The 19,517-nt window shown below is 39.3% G+C and overlaps 2 protein-coding genes and 1 long non-coding RNA gene across 4 annotated transcripts; 1 reads left to right on the plus strand and 2 right to left on the minus strand.

The window, feature by feature from the left end:
* The first annotated feature begins 2,870 nt into the window (after window positions 1–2,870).
* Window positions 2,871–14,769, plus strand: dnmt1 (DNA (cytosine-5-)-methyltransferase 1). 2 transcript variants are annotated; one of them, XM_061065892.1, is made up of 35 exons: window positions 2,871–3,065; window positions 3,498–3,534; window positions 4,135–4,242; window positions 4,343–4,574; window positions 4,670–4,733; window positions 4,820–4,904; window positions 4,997–5,037; window positions 5,123–5,177; window positions 5,440–5,523; window positions 5,720–5,829; window positions 5,930–6,048; window positions 6,149–6,241; window positions 6,333–6,484; window positions 6,854–7,041; window positions 7,372–7,386; window positions 8,378–8,561; window positions 8,648–8,745; window positions 8,859–9,006; window positions 9,123–9,238; window positions 9,316–9,517; window positions 9,596–9,729; window positions 9,820–9,999; window positions 10,083–10,307; window positions 10,391–10,583; window positions 10,788–10,878; window positions 10,969–11,109; window positions 11,207–11,489; window positions 11,594–11,735; window positions 12,431–12,597; window positions 12,686–12,863; window positions 13,171–13,366; window positions 13,451–13,614; window positions 13,781–13,897; window positions 14,301–14,394; window positions 14,489–14,769. In XM_061065892.1, the coding sequence occupies exons 1-35, from the start codon at window positions 3,019–3,021 to the stop codon at window positions 14,521–14,523; spliced, it is 4,518 nt and encodes a 1,505-aa protein (XP_060921875.1). In that variant the 5' UTR covers window positions 2,871–3,018; the 3' UTR covers window positions 14,524–14,769. The 2 variants fall into 2 exon arrangements, with proteins under 2 accessions (XP_060921875.1, XP_060921876.1); XM_061065893.1 differs by lacking the exon at window positions 7,372–7,386.
* Window positions 14,770–15,153: 384 nt separating this feature from the next.
* On the minus strand, window positions 15,154–15,683 carry LOC132954185 (uncharacterized). Its single transcript, XR_009665728.1, has 3 exons — window positions 15,573–15,683; window positions 15,333–15,540; window positions 15,154–15,292 (listed from the first exon to the last, which is right to left on the minus strand). It is a non-coding gene; the product is annotated as an uncharacterized LOC132954185 (long non-coding RNA).
* A 462-nt stretch (window positions 15,684–16,145) lies between these two features.
* eif3g (eukaryotic translation initiation factor 3, subunit G) lies at window positions 16,146–19,287 on the minus strand. Its single transcript, XM_061026674.1, has 10 exons — window positions 19,168–19,287; window positions 19,036–19,082; window positions 18,138–18,226; window positions 17,635–17,694; window positions 17,425–17,529; window positions 17,102–17,297; window positions 16,859–16,975; window positions 16,615–16,751; window positions 16,340–16,446; window positions 16,146–16,254 (listed from the first exon to the last, which is right to left on the minus strand). Exons 1-10 carry the CDS (start codon window positions 19,188–19,190, stop codon window positions 16,239–16,241), a joined length of 897 nt encoding a protein of 298 aa, XP_060882657.1. The 5' UTR covers window positions 19,191–19,287; the 3' UTR covers window positions 16,146–16,238.
* Window positions 19,288–19,517: the final 230 nt, after the last annotated feature.

Below are 19,517 nucleotides of genomic sequence, written 5' to 3' on the forward strand. Positions count from 1 at the left end.
GGCTGACTTATAGTGGCCTTGAGAGAGTTGGGCCTGTTTCCTGTCAGACGTCCAGGATTCCTGGGTGGGAACATTGGCTGAATCAGCCCCAGGAGGCTGCTGGGAAGTCTGCCAGGTCTTTCCAGTGCCCTGCAGGATATGACATCAGACTCAGAAACCTGTAGGTGAAGTTGTGTATACAAGTAACATTTAAGTCTGCACACAAGACTGAAGCAGGTTTGTCCCAGAGAAGTAGGACTGTTTGTAATGCTAAGCAATTTTTACTGATAAAGAATGTTTTGTTTAAAGTAACACTTCTTATCCATTAGATTATGCAAATGAAGAATGCTACATATGAAAAAAAAAAATACAAAAACGCAACAGCTGTGTGCTGTGTTATGACAAATGTATCACTGTTCAATAAACATGTTCTATGATTAAATATAAATAGAGGCCTGGCAGTAGGTCTGTTTTTCATGTCTTTTGCAGTCACAATTTGATAACCTGAAAAAGCCCAAGCACTTATTTTCAATAAGATGGTGCCACCTTGTGGTAACATAGGGATATAGTCAGCCACATCTGAAGGCTGTTCTCTACAATTTCATATTGAGTTAACTACAAGTCTGGACATAAAACTACCAAATGTCTATATCTACTTTGAAAAGGGGGATAACTAAAGCAATGACCAGAATAAAGCCATATTACAGTGACTTATTTCGTAATGCCCTGAATGGGCCATTCTACCGAATTGGTTCAAAGTCAGGTTGGAAATAGTTTGAATTTTTTTTCAGTTTTATTCCCAAAAGAATTTCCCTATATATATTGTTCCATATCTGAAGTACACATATCTAGTAAACGAATCATCAAATTTGATATTGTATTTGTTTTGGAATGTATTTTCTCTCCCCAAATTTGTCACTACCGAAACATAGTATTAAACTATGATAAAAACAATATTATGTTAACCTGTTAATATTATGTTTACTTCCCTTATGTAAAGATTATTTTTACACATTTTTATTGAAGGGTTTCACAACAAAATCAATTAAAATGATTTTTTAAACAAATTTCAATTTTCAATTTTTAAAATTCTTCAAAATCTATGTGCAATCTTTCTTTCTAAACTGTAAAACACTGATCAGATTAATTTCAGAGTTAATGATTTATGACATGGAACATACAGTTAACCAATCAGTATTATAACATTTTAGTTGATAACTCAATATATAAATATATATATATATATATATATATATATATATATATATATATATATATATATATATATTTAAAAACAACAAGTGTTTCTGTAGTGACCAGTATTTTCTTTGTAGTGTTTTATCATATTCCTTCAACCCTATTGTTTAATTTTAACTCATAACATGCCTGATGTTGGGAATATTACAAGCACGTATGTTTAGTGGTAAATAAAATAATTTATTTTTGAAGAAAAATGTTCATCCATGACCATATAGTAGTACATAGTACAAATATTACTTATCAATTGCTTATTTGCTGTAAATAAATGATTTAAATGATGATACTTATAGAAACTCACTGATTCTAAGACTTTGGAACACATTTATTTCAAAATGATGAGATTTAACTACTTACCATTCCATTTTGTCACTACCGAAATGATAATGTCACTACCGAACTTGACCATATGATTCGGTAGTAATATTTACAGTCTATGGTAGTGACTTATCTTTGAGCATAATTAATGAATGCTAGCAAGCACATGGCTAGCAAACACATCTTTGAAGAGGTGTACACCCATAGAAACATAATCATTTGCATAAAATCCCCAAAAGTTTACATAATTGAAGAGAATGTGTGATCAGTAGTGACAATTTTTAAAGTTACACACTGATTTTCAGACTATGGAACACATTTATCTAAAAATTATGGGATTTAGCTGCTTATCATTCAGCCATGGGGGACAGGGATGCAATGTCACTTCCTGGTCAAAAATCCAGGTGTGTGGCTTAAATGTAGGCTCAGCCAAGCCACTAAAACTCTTGTGTTTCGATAGTGACATGAAAACAAGGGACACGATTTTTTGAGCATAGTTTTTTAATTTAAAAATTAAACCCACAATATATCTTAGTCTTTCAACCTTTGTTTAAACTTAATCATAAAGATCTTTTAAATTACACAGTTGAAACAAATCTAAAAATGTTTTAAGTGGTATTTACATAAATTGAAATTTAGGGGTCAGGATTGGGGACAGCTAATTCTCACTAGAAAGTACCCTATACATGATGATTTTGTATTTATTTATCTATCTTATCACTATCTCATTTAATGCCCTGGGTTTAAATAGATCATAATATAATCTCAGTAAATACCCATGTCTGAATACTTAATTGTTTTGTTAAACCTATTTTTTTTGTAATGGGACTGCACTTTGAACTAATTCAGTAGAATGCCCCAATTAAGACATCTACAGCTGTCATCATGTGCTTACTGAAATATTGGATTAACAATTACAAAGACGGGCTCGTTTGTTTGATCTTTCTATTCAAAAGTACCTTACCATCTCATCTCACATACCCAAATGTGTTACTAATATTGTTCATTGCTCATTAGTAAATAACGTTCAGATTGCTTCCGCTTGGTCAGCTGTCTACAACATCTGGAAAATGGCAGGGGATGTCGAGTTGGTTGTTGAGTTATTGAAAATATTTTTATTTTCTTTATACAACGTCATTACAGTCACAGTATTTTTTCACAACTATTTATCAAACAACTATGCGGTCAGAACACAAATACTGACTTTAGAGTAAGTATTGCGTACAAAAAAGAAAGTGTATTACCCATGGATCAATGCAGTGGTACAGTCCACAACACCCGGGTTTCCGCGCGAAAAGACGGCCCGCGCGCCCGAATTGCATATAGCATCCATTGCATGAACCAGCTTCCAACACGGACAGTCACTCTGCTGCTCTCCGCTGACAAACGTCGGTTTTAACATTGTTTTAACGGATTTTAAAGCTGTTTTATCTCTTGTGTTTTACGTGTTGCTAGCTGTTAACTATGCCATCCAGGACTTCCCTGATTTTACCAGAGGATGTCAGGAAAAGGTAAGGTATCGTTAGTAAAATGATTGCTAATAATGTCCATATGATGTAGCCTGTTGTCATAGTTTAAAAGCCAGGACAACAGAAGTGCAGCCCGTAAAAGCACCTGCTCTGGACTTGCCCAGTTTATCTTGAGCGGGTCTACTACTTTACCTTTTGTTTGTAGTGGTAGCTGCGGCTAGCGTTAGCTTATTGACAGTGAAAGCTGCATCTGCACACAGTTAGCCGTTTAGCTTCTAGCCTGTCAATGGATGGTGCAGCGTGTGAGATTTGGCGCCACTGAGGAAGTTTTGCTGCTTATATCTTTGTCAGCTTGTCTTCATGATGATTCTATTGCTACACCTTTGTTAGGAAATGTGCTCCTTGACGTTTTGTGTTTGGTCGCAAGCATATGAAGTTAACGTTACGTTGTTTTGAATTGTGTGTTGTACACAGGCTGCAGGTGTTGGATAAAGATGGATCTACAGATGAGGTGGGTTTTACTGTTCTGCATTCCTTAGCCTGTATTTAATCACTCATTAGTGCTCCAGCTGCTCTCTAACTTTTGCTGATATCTAAAATCACAACAGCTGACTGGGAAACTCCAACCTGACTTAGATGTCCCCTATCAGAAACATTTATATTGTAGTTCACTTCATAGTAAGGTAATGCAATTAAGTTTTTCCATATGCCAGAAAAGAAAGTGGTGAACTCTACAGATAATGCCATCCACAAACTGGGAATGGGTTTTCTCCATGGATACCCTGGACGATGTGCAATTAAGAGTATATCATAATGGGGCTTTGAAGAGTGAAAGAGTTGAGATGTTTAATCTCCAAGTCTTGATGCTGTTATCTACAAGGAGTTTTAGTGTTAAATCCTTAGCCACAGGCCAATAAATATGAAACTATAGATACCCATCTCAGATTTCCAATCTTAATATTCCAAAAATTAAGATTAGCATTGTCTGGGATTTATTTGTGTTTGTCTTTTCTCCCTGCAAGTTGCTTCTGTAATGCCATGTGTTTTTAGGGCCAATAAGCCAAAACTCAGCTCTTCTTATTTGTTCGATTTGTCTTTTATACTATTCCAGGATCAAGTGAAAGAGAAGCTTAAGTTGGTTCAGGAATTCCTCCATGTTGATGCTCAGGAGCAGTTGAGCAGCCTTGAGGAAAAAATGAAAAGTTCCAAGATCTCAATGGTTTGTGACTTCACCAGATATAACAATCATCAATCAGTATCCTGGTATTGTTCTGCTCATTATTTCACATGTTGTTCGTTTTGCAATGCGCTCTCTTCAGGATGTCTACATCTCTAAAGTAAAAGCCTTGCTGGGAAAAGAGCTTCCACTGGAGAATGGCTCAAATGTTGATGGAGCTGAACAGAATGGAAAAGCTAATGGCTTCACAAATGGTTCCCACAACGAAGAGGACAGTGGAGATGTGACAATGGAGGAAGAGGAGGCTTTAAAATCACCAACTGCTTCCAAAGGAAAGGGAGGACGCCGGAGTAAGACAAATTCCGACACCAAAAGTAAGTATGAGACTTCTTAAAAGTATTCATTAAGTGATGACTCCATTTCAAGATGAAAATGATATTCAAATGAAGTGGTCTTATTTTCTCTCCAGCCAGTACCAGGGTTACAAGAAATGCTGGCAAACAGCCCACTATCATGTCAATGTTCTCTAAAGTGTGAGTATATGAGCATGTGTAGCATTTTTAGCTAGTGAATAATTAAAAAGTGAAATTTGATTTAGAACTGTCCTCATTCTCTTCAGTCAAAAGCGCAAGTCTGAAGACTTGAATGGAGAAGCTACTAATGGACAAACTGAAGTGAATAAAGAGGAAGAGGACGTTGAGGAGGTAAAGCATCTTTATGATCCAGTGTTTGTTTTTTACAGAAACTTGTTCTTATTCTAAATGTATGCTATGTAACACGGTTTATGTTTTCGTAGGCTCGGGAGGAGAAACGTCTCAAAGTGGAGCCTGATGAAAAGTAAGGGTTTTTGCTTTATGAACATTAAATGATGGGGTTCTGAAAAGATCTCACTTGTAAATGTACTCTGACTTTGTTTCTGCAGTGCTGCTCCAACAGAATCCAAGACTGAGATTATAAAGCCGGTTTCTGCTGCAAAGGTAATAGATGAGGTTATTGAGCTTATTGTTATGAAGTTGTCATGACAGCTCAGTTCTATTTGTGTTTATTTTGCAATCTTTTAATGGTGTGTTTGAGAGTGTACGTTATATCTGGAATACAAAAGATACATTTCTATTTAAGGGGGCAATTGAGTTGATGAATGAATCAGTCATAGCTGTAAATGTTTTGATATTTTTGTGTTGATGCTTTCTACTGAAGTGACCTGTGTAATGTATCTTTGTTTTTTGTTTTGTTTTTTAGACCCCACCTCCCAAGTGTACCGACTGCAGACAGTATTTGGATGACTCAGATCTCAAGTTTTTTCAGGGCGATCCTGATAATGCGGTGAGCTACATTTTGCATACATATCCTCCCCAATGACAAAATGAAGGAAAGTGGCATCATGTTGCAAACTGTTTCCAGGAATGTTTTGTTCCAAAACTCTGGGTTCATAACATTGTGTATTTGTTAGGTTAATGTCATCACTTGTATTGGCTAGAAGAATGTGAAACCTGTAACTGTTTTGCTATTTAATTTTCAGCTGGATGAACCAGAAATGTTGACAGATGAACGCCTCTCCCTGTTCGACTCTAATGAGGACGGATTTGAGAGCTATGAGGATCTGCCACAGCACAAGATCACAAACTTCAGGTGAGTGATTCTCTGATTGTTTGTCTGTCAGGTCAGAAGTTTTGATTTGCATCACATGAAATTTTAATATTACCTTTATTTATTTTTTTGTTCTCTGCAGTGTATATGACAAGCGTGGCCACCTTTGTCCATTTGACTCTGGACTGATCGAGAAAAATGTGGAGCTCTACTTCAGCTGTGTTGTTAAACCAATCTATGATGACAACCCCTGCTTGGATGGTACAAAGCACCCACAATAATAATAAAAAAATACCAATTAATGTACTTAAATCCTTCTTTGCCAAAAAGCAGGTGTTAACCCATGTTTGTTTTCCTTAAGGTGGTGTTCCTGCCAAGAAGCTGGGGCCTATCAATGCCTGGTGGATCACTGGTTTTGATGGTGGAGAAAAAGCCTTAATAGGTTTCACTACAGGTAGCTGCTGTTCTGAAATATTGTATCACTTTCTTTAAACTGTATGATATTATAATAATAGTAATAATTGGTATCTTTCTTCCTTATCCAGCTTTTGCTGATTACATTCTGATGCATTCGAGCGAAGAGTATGCGCCCATCTTTGCAGTGATGCAGGAGAAGATCTATATGAGCAAGATCGTGGTGGAGTTCCTCCAGAAGAATCGTGATGCTTCTTATGAAGACCTTCTCAATAAGATCGAGGTACGGACCTGTTTGGAAGGAACAAAATTTGAAGTTATTTTGACCACCTTTTCGATAACTTCTTTATTTTTTGAGGAAATCTACCATTTAATACTTTTTCTATTGTTTGTAAAATGTATGTAAACATTAAACATGCTCTTTAATGCCCCAGCAGTGAGTGAGTGGCCATGGACCTCTTTCAATATCTTTGACACTATTAAGTAAATAAGACAATACAAGTGTCCACATGAGGGTGCTATGAAACTGTTCAAACCATGAAGAATTTGTGCATTTCAGATCCATGTTTTCTTATTTGTATAATGAATTGCTCTAGTAAAATTACCTTATAATTATGGGGTAACTGATCCACTCTGTGTCTTTCTCCCTCAGACCACTGTGCCTCCTGCAGGACTAAACTTCAACTGTTTTACTGAAGACACACTGCTGCGCCATGCCCAGTTTGTGGTGGAGCAGGTGGAGAGCTACGACGAGGCTGGCGACTCAGACGAGCAGCCCATCATTGTTACTCCCTGCATGAGGGACCTCATCAAGCTTGCAGGAGTCACCCTTGGAAAGAGGTAGATTAAAAAAAGAGATATCCTTGTTCTGATCTATTTACCGGTAAGCGAATAGAATACAAGTTTAAATCATACATCCCATCGGCTCCCTCCAATAACTGATTGAAAAGCTTTTTGGCCCTTTATATTTCCATTCAAACAACTTTTAAGTCTGCTTTCTATTCATACTTAAGGTCACATTGAAAGCAAACATGAGCAGGTAGTGTGCTACGTAGTTAACATACTTAAGGAATGTGTATGTATCCTTCATTTGTATAAATTCCTATTTGATCTGCTCTTGCTCCTTTTGTCCCCTGATCTCTAACATTCCTTTGACATTTCCTAACGCAGCATGCTGCTGTACTGGTAGGTAGGCCTTGCTGTGAATGTGTCATTGGCTTGTATGGTGGTGTGTTGGTGTGAAGCATTTCAAATTTACATGGACAAAAATAGCATACCAGAGTTCATGCTGATTTAAAAAAATATATCTATTTATTCAATATTTTAAGTTTCTGGCATATTTGAATTCTTGCCACATACCGATAAATTATGGAGAACTATGCAGAAGCATTTCCATTTCTATATTTGGTGCTGGTCTCAATAAAACAGGTAATTTTTCTTACATCTTCAAATGTGCAAAATAGATTATTCTTTCTGTTCTACATCAGTCATGTAAAGCTTACTGTGTGAACATCACAAAAACGGAGCATGTCAAGTCTGACTGGCTTTAGTGCCTCAGAAAGGGAATCGGTAGAGGAGAGTTTTAAAATCTTTACTTGGTCTTCATCTTTCAAAAGGAATCTGTGGACGCCTAAAAATTCAGTGTTCTAAATCTATCAATGCTACAACAACCCCTGACATTTTTTCCCCCTCGTACATGGTTATCCACACTGCTAGTATCAGAGACGTGAACCATAAGAGTGAAATCAAAAAGTTGCTTTTTTTCCATAATATAGTTAAAACTCTGTAACAGTGGTGAGGCTTTAGGATTGTAAGCCCTACTTTATTGTCCTTCTGTGATTTGTTTGCCTGCTCTCTGTAGACTACACTTTGCCTCCTTGTGTCCCTTTAGTGAGACAGACAGAAAACATTTGAATCTCTAAAACTGACAGGGATACACACGTGTTGAACATATTGTTTACTTGGTGGAGTGGCCGCTTGCATCAGACAAGAACTCTTCATTGTACATCTTTACTGTGTCTGTCTGGTTTGCTTGTTTCTTTTGTTGCATGGCCTGATGCTGTGGTGTGTTAAGGGGCCAGGGGCTTCATAGTGCCATCGCTCCACATATCACCAGGTGTTGGTGCTAATCCAAACAAACTTTGACGCTCAATGCAACCTTTTATTCTATTTACAGGAGAGCTGCCAGGAGACAGGCTATTCGTCACCCCACAAAGATCGAGAAGGACAGTAAGGGACCAACCAAAGCTACAACTACCAAGCTGGTGTACCAGATCTTTGATACCTTCTTCTCCGATCAGATCGAGCAGAACGGTAAAGACAGTGGTGCAGCCAAAAGACAGCGCTGTGGTGTCTGTGAGGTAAGTGTGTATTTAAGAATTTGAAATTTAACACAGTCTGTGTATAAAGCTGAAATCAACAAAAACAAATGTAAATCTGTCTTTAGGTTTGCCAATCACCTGATTGTGGCAAATGTGCAGCCTGTAAGGACATGATCAAGTTTGGGGGAGGTGGAAAAAGCAAGCAGGCTTGTAAGCAAAGAAGGTGAGCATGTCTCTTAGTAGCGAAGGCTGCAGGTGTCCTGATTTGAAAACAACTGTTGGATATCTTTTGATTAAGAAGAAATTATGTAAATTATTTATTTATTCTCTGCTTAGATGCCCAAATCTTGCAGTTAAGGAGGCTGAAGACGATGAGATCGTTGAAGAGGAAGACATTCCGATAGAGAAGCCCAAAAAGATTTCTCATGCTAAGAGGAAGAAGCAGAGCCAGTGCAAACTGGCATGGATCGGAGAGTCTATTAAGGTAGGTTTTCATCCTCCTTGGATGCACCAGTGATGATTGTCTGTACCAGTGATGATTGTCTGTCATGCATGAAAAGCCAGCTGGATGTGTGTATTTACAAAGCGTCATCGTTTCAGACTGAGGGGAAGAGGCAGTACTACAAGAAGGTCTGTGTGAACGATGAAGAGCTGGAGTTGGGCGACTGCGTCTCAGTTTCATCAGAGGATCCAAGTACCCCTCTGTTTCTGGCAAGGTAGGCCATTTTTAGACTCTTGGATTAAAATCTCTTCTCTGTGGCATGGTTAAGTCTAATGATAAACTTCTTCACAGGATCACATCTCTGTGGGAAGACAACAATGGAAAGATGTTCCACGCCCACTGGTTCCTTCGCGGGACATACACAGTACTGGGAGAATCCTCTGACCCGCTGGAGCTAGTCATCGTGGACGAATGTGAAGACATGCAGCTCAATTATGTTCAAGGCAAAGTGAATGTCACGTATAAGGCCCCGTCCAACAACTGGTTTATGGAGGTAAGCAAACTTTCCAACATGTGAAAGGGTATTTTAGCAGACATTTTTCTTGATCCCTTTGTTGCATTTATTTTTCAGGGTGGCATGGATGAAGATATTAAGGTGATTGACGATGATGGGAAGAGTTTCTTCTATCAGTTCTGGTATGACACAGACTTTGCCCGCTTTGTGACACCTCCCAAGACCACACCATCAGAAGACTGCAAGTTCAAGTAAGAACCATGATCACATTTATTTATACTGCACTTGTCATCTGTTCTTTGTGGTTTAACTGTTTAGTGTATGCTCCCATTTGCTTCCAGCTTCTGTGGCAGCTGTGTTAGAACTAAAGAAAGAGAAGAGCGGAAAACACCTCGTGCATTTGAACCCCTGGAAGACAAAGACAGCGACTCCAAAGCTCTGTATGCTTTGGCCTGCTTCAAGGGGCAGCAGTTCAAGGTTGGAGACAGTGTCTACCTGCCCCCTGATGCTTTTAATTTCAGGTAAGGAGAGTGACTTCAAATGTATCAATTACTTCAACTTGTCGAGTAAGGGAAAACTAACCTTCTGTGTTCCCTTAATTCAGTGTAAAGCCAGCAAGTCCAGTGAAGCGCTCCCATAGAAAAGAAGATGTGGATGAGGACTTGTATCCTGAATATTACAGGAAGTCCTCAGACTACATCAAAGGGTCAAACCTGGATGCTCCAGAGCCCTTCCGCATTGGCCGCATCAAGGAGATCTTCTGCCACAGACGTAGCAATGGAAAACCTGACTCTACAGAGGTCAAACTGAGACTCTACAAGTTGTACAGGTGAACACACATTATTTTCAAATTAGTTTTCTTTCATTTAAGTCTGTTACAAATAATCAGAATTTAACTGTTTCATCTGCCAGACCTGAAAACACTCACAAAGGTGTTAAAGCCAGTTACCACACAGACATCAATCAGCTGTACTGGAGCGATGAAGAAGTGACCATGAGCATGACTGAGGTGCTCGGTCGCTGTCAGGTAGAATACGGAGAAGACCTGTATGAATCAGTCCAGGACTTTTCCAGTGGTGGACCGGACCGCTTCTATTTCCTGGAGGTATGTTTTTATTTCTTAAATTGTTCATTTGGACAGTGGTTTCAGATTTGGTTATCGAGAAGCTAATGACTTGACATTAAATGGCTAAGTTATTGCTATCACATTGGTATTGTGTTACAAAAAAAAAAAAAAAAAACCTGGTGGTTATGTTGTGCTTATTTTTACAGCAGTTTATATCTTTATTAACACACATTCCTCTCTCAGGCATATAATGCAAAAACCAAAAGCTTTGAAGACCCTCCAAATCATGCTCGCTCTGCAGTTCATAAAGGCAAAGGAAAGGGCAAGGGGAAAGGTGATTATGCAGATGCAATATTTTCATAATTAAAGAATGTTTTGGTGCAGACTGAAATCCTCATCCAATTATCTTGTTTTTCTCATAAAGGTAAAGGCAAAGGAAAGGCGTCAGCTACACAGGAACCACAGGACTCTCAGACTGAACCACAGACTCTTAAAGTGCCTAAATATCGCACACTGGATGTGTTCTCTGGCTGTGGCGGACTCTCTGAAGGCTTCCATCAGGCTGGTATGTGCCATTCTTAAAATCCATTATCAGATATTCATATGGGACATGCTTGGACTTTAATTCAGAAATGAACAACCTGACTGCTGGTTGCTTTTAGGTGTCTCTGAGACTCTGTGGGCCATAGAGATGTGGGAACCTGCGGCCCAGGCCTTCAGGCTCAACAACCCTGGCACTACAGTGTTCACTGAGGACTGCAACATCCTGCTCAAGTTGGTCATGTCTGGAGAGAAGACGAATTCTCTCGGCCAGAAGCTGCCTCAGAAGGGGGACGTAGAGATGCTGTGCGGAGGACCTCCCTGCCAAGGCTTCAGTGGGATGAACCGCTTCAACTCTCGCACTTACTCTGCGTTCAAGAACTCTCTCGTGGTCTCTTATCTCAGGTAAGTGTATATGAGAGGGCGATATTTGTAAACATGGTGTGTCTAGTTTTCTGCGATATGGACCATACAGTGCACATTTAATTTAACGTTTTCTTCTCTTGCAGTTACTGTGACTACTACAGACCCAAGTTCTTTCTCCTGGAGAATGTGAGGAATTTTGTTTCATTCAAAAGCTCCATGGTCCTGAAGCTGACTCTACGCTGTCTAGTGCGCATGGGCTACCAGTGTACTTTTGGTGTTCTTCAGGTGAGTCTCACTAAACTGACTAATACTCAGTCTGGACAGAATGTATTCTAAACGGGGCTTATTGCTGGGGATCTAGAAGAATACGTTAAAGCAATGTGTGGGATGTGTAGGCGATGGGCCGCATTACAGTATAGTCATGAGACACTGTTCTCCCCCTTTTGAAAGTCTTTTATTTTTTTAGATCGACTTCTATTTTAATGTGAAAAAGATACATATTGTTGCTTTTATGTCTGAAGGTGTTAACTTTCTGGAGAACCTCCATGTAAGCAAATATGTATCTTAGGAGACAAATGGCTTAGAAGAGTATACACCCTCTCCAGATCCACCAGTTAGTTGCTGGCAGTGACGAGAACATCAGTATAAATATTAAATATGCAGAAAATTTGTCAAATATATAAACAGCCTTGTTTACTTTTCTTTAAATACATTTTAACCCAATTTATGAGGTGGTGACTATCTATGAATGTATTTAACTTTTCAGGGCTCCATCTGTAAATAACATTCACAGTCTTACTCTACAGGCTTCTTGCTTATGTATTTATTTTGATCACAGTAATGAGCCCAACTAGGAATTTGTGCTGCAATCCTTCGTCAGTTTTGTTATACATACAAACTGATGGAGGGTGAATAATGGAGTATTTTATGACGACTGTAGTCATCACTTGTGACATGCTCAATGTTCGCCTCCTCAACAGGCTGGTCAGTATGGTGTTGCTCAGACTCGGCGCAGGGCGATCATTCTTGCTGCTGCACCTGGAGAGGAGCTGCCTCGCTATCCTGAGCCGCTGCACGTGTTTGCTCCCAGAGCTTGTTCTCTCAACGTTGTGGTGGACGAAAAGAAATACGTCAGCAATGTCACACGGTAATGCAAACATCCTCTTCCGTACTTTGTAAAGATCTGATTTATTGAGCCTGGGACAGTGCACTAGACGGTTCTCTGTCTTCAACAGAGGTAATGGAGGAATCTACAGAACCATCACTGTCAGGGACACGATGTCTGACCTGCCAGAGATCCGTAATGGTGCTGCTGCATTGGAGATCTCCTACAACGGGGAGCCTCAGTCCTGGTTCCAGAGGCAGATCAGAGGCACACAGTATCAGCCAATCCTCAGAGATCATATGTGCAAGGTGATTGATTGAAGGCTTTATTTCAAGCATGTGTTCATTTATTTTTTTCCAAGATAAAAACACATAATCCCATCCTCCTCCTTTAATTTTTATTTAATAATTGAACATAGGCTTCCTTATTTAATCTAAATTTACAAATAATAAACCTGTAATATACATTTATATACATAAACCAAGGTGAGCTGTCACACTTCTTCTTGGTAGTGTCATTTTCATGTTGAGGATGTTTTGTGGTAAGTCAGGGCTGTACCTGATCATTCTTCTCTTTATAAATGAGTTTTATTATAGCACATCTTTGTCTCCTCAGGACATGAGTGCCCTGGTTGAAGGTCGGATGCGTCACATTCCCTTGGCTCCAGGTTCCGATTGGAGGGATCTGCCCAACATGGAGGTTCGGCTGAGAGATGGCACCATGACTAAGAAATTGCGATACTCACACCCCGACAAAAAGAACGGGCGCAGCAGCACGGGTGCACTCAGAGGAGTTTGCACTTGTTCAGGAGGTACGCAGGTTGAGCTTTTCTGCTCACGTACTGAGAATAACGAGAGTTTAGATGTCCAATGACTCATCATTGATTATGTTATAGGGAAGCCATGTGACCCTGCTGACAGGCAGTTTAACACCCTGATCCCTTGGTGTCTGCCCCACACTGGAAACCGCCACAACCACTGGGCCGGACTCTACGGCAGATTGGAGTGGGACGGCTTCTTCAGCACAACCGTCACTAACCCTGAACCCATGGGCAAGCAGGTACGTTGACTTTTTCCAAAGATAATAGAAATAGAAACATTTTCTTGAAAGTGGATTTGAAATGTTGTTCTCTGAACGTTTCTGTGGAACAGTCCCCTTCATGACTCGAGTACAAAAAAAACATTGGACATTACATTTGATCTAATTCATAGTTTTGTATTTTAAGGGTCGCGTTCTGCATCCTGAGCAGCACAGAGTGGTCAGTGTGAGGGAGTGTGCACGCTCACAGGGATTCCCCGACACTTACCGCTTCTTTGGAAATGTCCTGGACAAACACAGACAGGTAAAGTCTCCGTCCTCTAATCTGTGGTGCTATGTTGCAGCTAACTAATGTTTCACAGAACATCAACATTAAAGTACACAATATGTAAATGTGGTGTTTTTAAAAATTGAAGCCCTATTTTAATTAGCTTTTGTATGACTTGTGTATGTAAATCCTGCTGTCAGTAGGGTGTGTATGTGGCACCTTTTTTGAAGGAGTTTAACAAATCAACTTAAAGGCTAATAGTCGCTCAGTGTTGTTTAAACACAGGCACTGTCTCCTAATACTACAATTCAATTATTTCTAACACAAGTATAATTTTTTATGAACGTTTAAGTTCTTATGACACTTTAATCTTTAACATTTATAAACTACAAACTTATTGTGTTGTAAAAAGTATAACGGCTTCTTCTGTTTCTGCCAGGTTGGAAACGCTGTGCCCCCTCCTCTCTCCAGAGCCATCGGCCTCGAGATCAGAAAGTGTATCTTGGAGAGGATAAAGGAAGAACAAGCAACAGGTGAGTCATCTCAATTACTCTTCTACTGATTTATAATGAACACTTGAATATCCAGGAACTTAACTACTAATGTTTTTTCTCCTCCTCCTCACAGAAAATGTAAAACAAGAGAAGATGGAGGAGGTGTGATTAATTCCCTTCCTAACACGAATCAGTTCCACAAATCCTGATATTCCTGTCGGCCAATCATTCCTTTTAAATAAGATGGCTTTCAACTGTGTCACTAAGTGGCCACCATGGATGTCATGTGCCATTCCATGTTTATTTAAAATCAGTTTTTAATGTGATTTCATCATGATGTTGGGAAGTTCTCACTAAATGTGGGGCAAATTGTATGTAGTTTTTAATGTTTCAAATAAAGCTCTTATGAATTAACTGTTTGTGTATTTACTGCATTAATATAGTGAAGTGATGTTGGTTTAGCTGTTAACTTGTAACTGAAGGTGGCTTTAATAATTTTACCTCAGTTAGCTCCTAGAATCTTGAATATTTAGATTGTTGAAACTAACTGCAGGTGATCCACAAACCTTAAATGGAAAATGTATTAAAACTTTATTTTGATTTTTTTTTGGGGGGGAAAGCGGCTGCTGTTTTTGACTAGACCATGACTAGGTACAAAGCATTTTAACCCAGACAAATGTACTCAAGCCTTGTTGCTATGTATAAACATTGTTGTATTAAGGCTGTGACAATTTAATGTGTAATCCCTACTGTTGAGGAAATTTGATTCACACAAGATTCAGGAGACTCCAACGGCTTAAGTTGAAGGTGTTTATATACGACTCGCGAGGAGAAGTGACATTAACAGCACATGTAATACAGTGTCTGTCACAGTATCCCATTAGGCTTTGTATTTATACTGAAGATGATGTAAAGTCAGGGGGGCATGTTACCCTAACTAAAACTTGAATGTGATTTTAAGTTAATGGAGAGCAGACACCAAGTCTGCCAAACAATCCAGACATGAGGGGAGACACAAAGTTTGAACTTTGTTGGTATAGTCAGGACTAACCCTATCAGCTGTGACTATTGTCAGGGAATGAGCTAAATGTCTGTACATCTACAGATACTTTAATTCTGTCACAGATCCTCTCTGTTTGATCATGACGTCAACACTAACTACCATAAAAAACAAAATAATTTAGCCTGGGAAGGTCTGCAGACATGAGCTGGCTTACATCATCTGTCAAAGCAAACAAAATCAAAGACACATTTTCAAATCAGATATGTACTCTTCTACACTCACAATCTTGAACATTGTTTTACCAACTTAACAGGTGCCACCCAGGAAGTCTACCTCATGGCCAACAAGTTAGAAGTCACATGACCCTCTAACACAGTGCATTCAGGGAACATGTAACAACAAATAGTTAAAAATTCTCATCACAATCCCCTTGAATCCAAAATGACAATCACTCACCTAATCTTGTAGAATGTATCTGAATTGAAACCGACATGCTGTCTGTGAGGTCAAGTTCCCACACACTTGATCTCAGACATTAACACACAGACAACACAGGTGCACAAGTTATCACGCAATGCACTTGAAAAAAAACATTTGAATTCATAAAAACTAGTAACTGACATCTGTTTGACTTCAACTGAATTTTCCTTTCTTGCTTTTCTCTGTTGACTCGTCATTCTACCAGGACTTATTTAAATGGAGTTTCATGCCAGTTGTTGAATACATTACAGAACATCAGTATCCATGAGATTACACATTGTCTTAAAGAAAACAAACAACGAGGAAATTGTAACAACATTGATTCTGTTTATTAAGTGAACAGCCATATTTTATTCCAATAAAATCTGGCAGCGTTCTGGAATATTCTCTGACGGATTCCTCAGTTGTTTGAAGGTCTGCAAACAGAAGAGAATGGAATGAGCATAACAATAATTATTAACATGCTATAACTCTTAATTCATAAACATAACAACGACTTACTTGGCCCATTCAACGTTGAGAATAAGATGATCATATCCAAATCCTGACACTCCTGCAATGGCTCTGGCTGCATCCTCTCGGCGATGGAAGCTGATGAAGGCAAATCCCTGCAGAAACACAGCAAGTAGTCCAAGAATAAGGCAAGTGGTCAGTGCTGTTCTACTGGTTGTTTTCCTATGTACCACAGTTCTTCTTTGGAGTGTAAGCAAACTCCACTACAAAAAAATACACTAAACAGGTTTATATGTTCGTGTTAAAAAGAAGAGAACACTGACCTTCGACTGTCCGGTGTTCTTGTCTTTAGCCAGATAAATCCTGGAGATGGAGCCAAACGGTCTGAAGAGCTCCTGCAAGTCTGTTTCACGGGTGTCCTCAGACAGATTGGTCACACGGATGGTAGCATTGTCATCAGCTGTAAAATGCAAGCATATCCTGTTTATGCTGAGGGAAGCTCCTACGTCTGCATAATGAATGTAGTTGATATAGATGGGTGTAAAGAGTAAGGGGTTTACTACTTACATCCACCCCGCCGGTTGGGCTGCATGGACTCCCCTCTCCGGGTGCTTCCATCCCTCAGACTCGGGGGCACATACTTCCCAGTCTTGCTCTGTGCAGGTTGTGCAGGCTCTGGTTCAACTAGTCAAAGAGAAGAAAGGAAAGCAGCATCAGTCAAAGCTGTAGGAACAGTCGACCACTATGGCCAAGAGTGGACCACAAAACCCAAATATATATCTGATCATGTGAAAGGTGTGCTGATGGTACCAGAGCCGGCAGGCTTCTCCTTGTCTGCGGTGGAAAGTCCAAGCTGTTCAGCCAGCTCTTTCTGCATGGGGCCCAGGGTGTCCTTGTATGGACAGCGGGTGGTCCAATGGTCGCCTTTGCAAATACGACAAGACACAATCTTCTGTCCTTTCAGTTTATTCATGGGATCCTCATCTTGGTCTTGGGCGTTCAAGTCCTGCAAGAGAATTAAGGTACTGACTAACAATCTAAACCGTGTACATTTAAAACAAATATATAATGAAGTTTGCATACATATCAAATCAGTGGGTAGCAGCTCAATAAAGCGCACAATGAATGCTCACCTCTTTGCTTGAAATGAAAGTCATAAAGACATCGTCACTGACTGTAGTGGTGGCAACATTAGGACCTGGGGCATCAAACTCAGAGTTTCCAAATTTCTTCCAGTTCTGAAATGAGAAACAAAAAAAAAGAATACGTGATGTATAGATTTACTCAAAGTTCAGTTCCTTTCAGAGTCAACCTGACTTTAACTTCTTTGAATTTTAGCATACCTTTCTCCTGGCAACAGCTTTTGAGGCTTTTCTTGTCTCAATCTTGAAGGTCCGCACAATCTAGGGAACAATAGATGGCAAATGCATTATGAACCTTTATTTCACTGATCCAAGATTTCTTTAGTGACTTACTGCATAACTGTCATGTATAATCTTTTACAAATTAAGTAAAATTAATAGCCACACAGTATAAAGTGGGGTAATGTCATCAACAAAAAACATTGTGAGAGTGAATTAGAAATCCAGACAATTGAATTACTAAATTTTATTATTTTTTTTGGTGTTACAAGCTAAACGGCCACAACTTAAGTCCTGATGTTTTTAGCTACTTGTGTGCCACATTATTGATGTCATCATAGCACATGCAATGATGTGCACACAAAAGGCATATCATTTCCTAACCTCTGTAGGTGCAACACAGGATCAACACCCATAATATAATACAACAGCACTGTTAGGAATCGAGACAAAAGCCATGTGTAAATTAATACTACTCAAATTACCTTGAACTTCTTTCCGTCATCATCTATTTTATATTCCGTTATAGTTTTTATATTTCCTTTGATGGTTTCCTTTGAGGGTGGTAGTGTGCCTGGAAACAAATAGAGCCCAGTTAGATTTAGAGGAAGAAGCCAGAAAGCAAATACTTTAATTAGACAATCAATTGCATATTCTAAGCCAGGGATGGGCAACTTTGGTCACAGCAAGGGCCACATTCATTTAATTCTCACTGCCAGAGGGCCAAATTGTAGGATACAAAAACGATTACACAAACGATTGTGTCTCAAATTTAACTCAACATATACTAGTGATCAAATATTATTATGGACATATTTCTGGTTTTCATGATTTCATGGCAGATTTTGTCATGTTTTCTTCATGTTTCCAATTAATTGCCTACCCCTGTTCTACGATATCAAGGCTTTAATTCAAGTGGCCCGAATACAGCTCCCTTTTCGATCACACTTTCACTTGAAACTTTTTTTCCAGGACGTATATCACCTCCAGATAAAAATAAATAAAATATAAAGTAAATATAAATAATAAAAAGTGGAATATAATATCCTACACAAGTAAAGTGTTTACGCCGGACAAAGCCCGTCACACAGCTGGCTGACTTGCTAACGCTAAGCTAGCACTCTTTTAGCCGGTTTCATAGAATGACACCGAGCTGTCAACAGGCCGTCGACAAGATGCTTCATCATTACGTTGTCAATTTTAGTCGGTCACATTAGAGTTTGATTCGCACCAAGATAACATAAGCGTTACATGTAAATATAGTCTGACTGGAGAGTGAACAACCACGTGCAAATGAAAACCTCCTGACCGTCCTCCGCCTTCAGGCACCGGGCCACAGATAGGCTAACGGCAAGCTAACTAGCTAACACGGTGGCTCTTTACCTTCATCTCCTTCTTCCTCGACTTGATCTGCCCAGCTGGGCTTGGAGCTGGAGGGAAAGATTAATATCAGTATTAGAATAATGGAAGAATCACAAAACAAACATAGAATTTAATGTCCATAAAAAGACTCACTCGTCGTATTCAATCGACGGCATCCTCTCGGTTAGCTTAGCTTCAGGACCGCACCGGAAGAGGGCGGGCAGAGCGCGAGCCGAGCCTAAGCGCCACTGCAAACACTTCCGGGGTTTTCATTTCGCAGTAAAACTATCACGTGTGTTTTGACCATAGACTGTAAAAATAATAGTTTTAACATGTTTATTCAAGCCTTATTTAACCCCAGTCTGCTTTGTGACTTGATCCGTGCTAAGCCAATCAGAGCATCTGCTCTACAAAGGGTGCTCTTACTTTTGCAGAGAACAAAATGGTGTGAACAAAATATTTTTTTGTTCACACCATTATAGAAATACTTAAAGGTCACATGT

The sequence above is a fragment of the Labrus mixtus genome, chromosome 20, assembly GCF_963584025.1.
Source record: "Labrus mixtus chromosome 20, fLabMix1.1, whole genome shotgun sequence".
Lineage (NCBI taxonomy): Eukaryota > Metazoa > Chordata > Actinopteri > Labriformes > Labridae > Labrus > Labrus mixtus.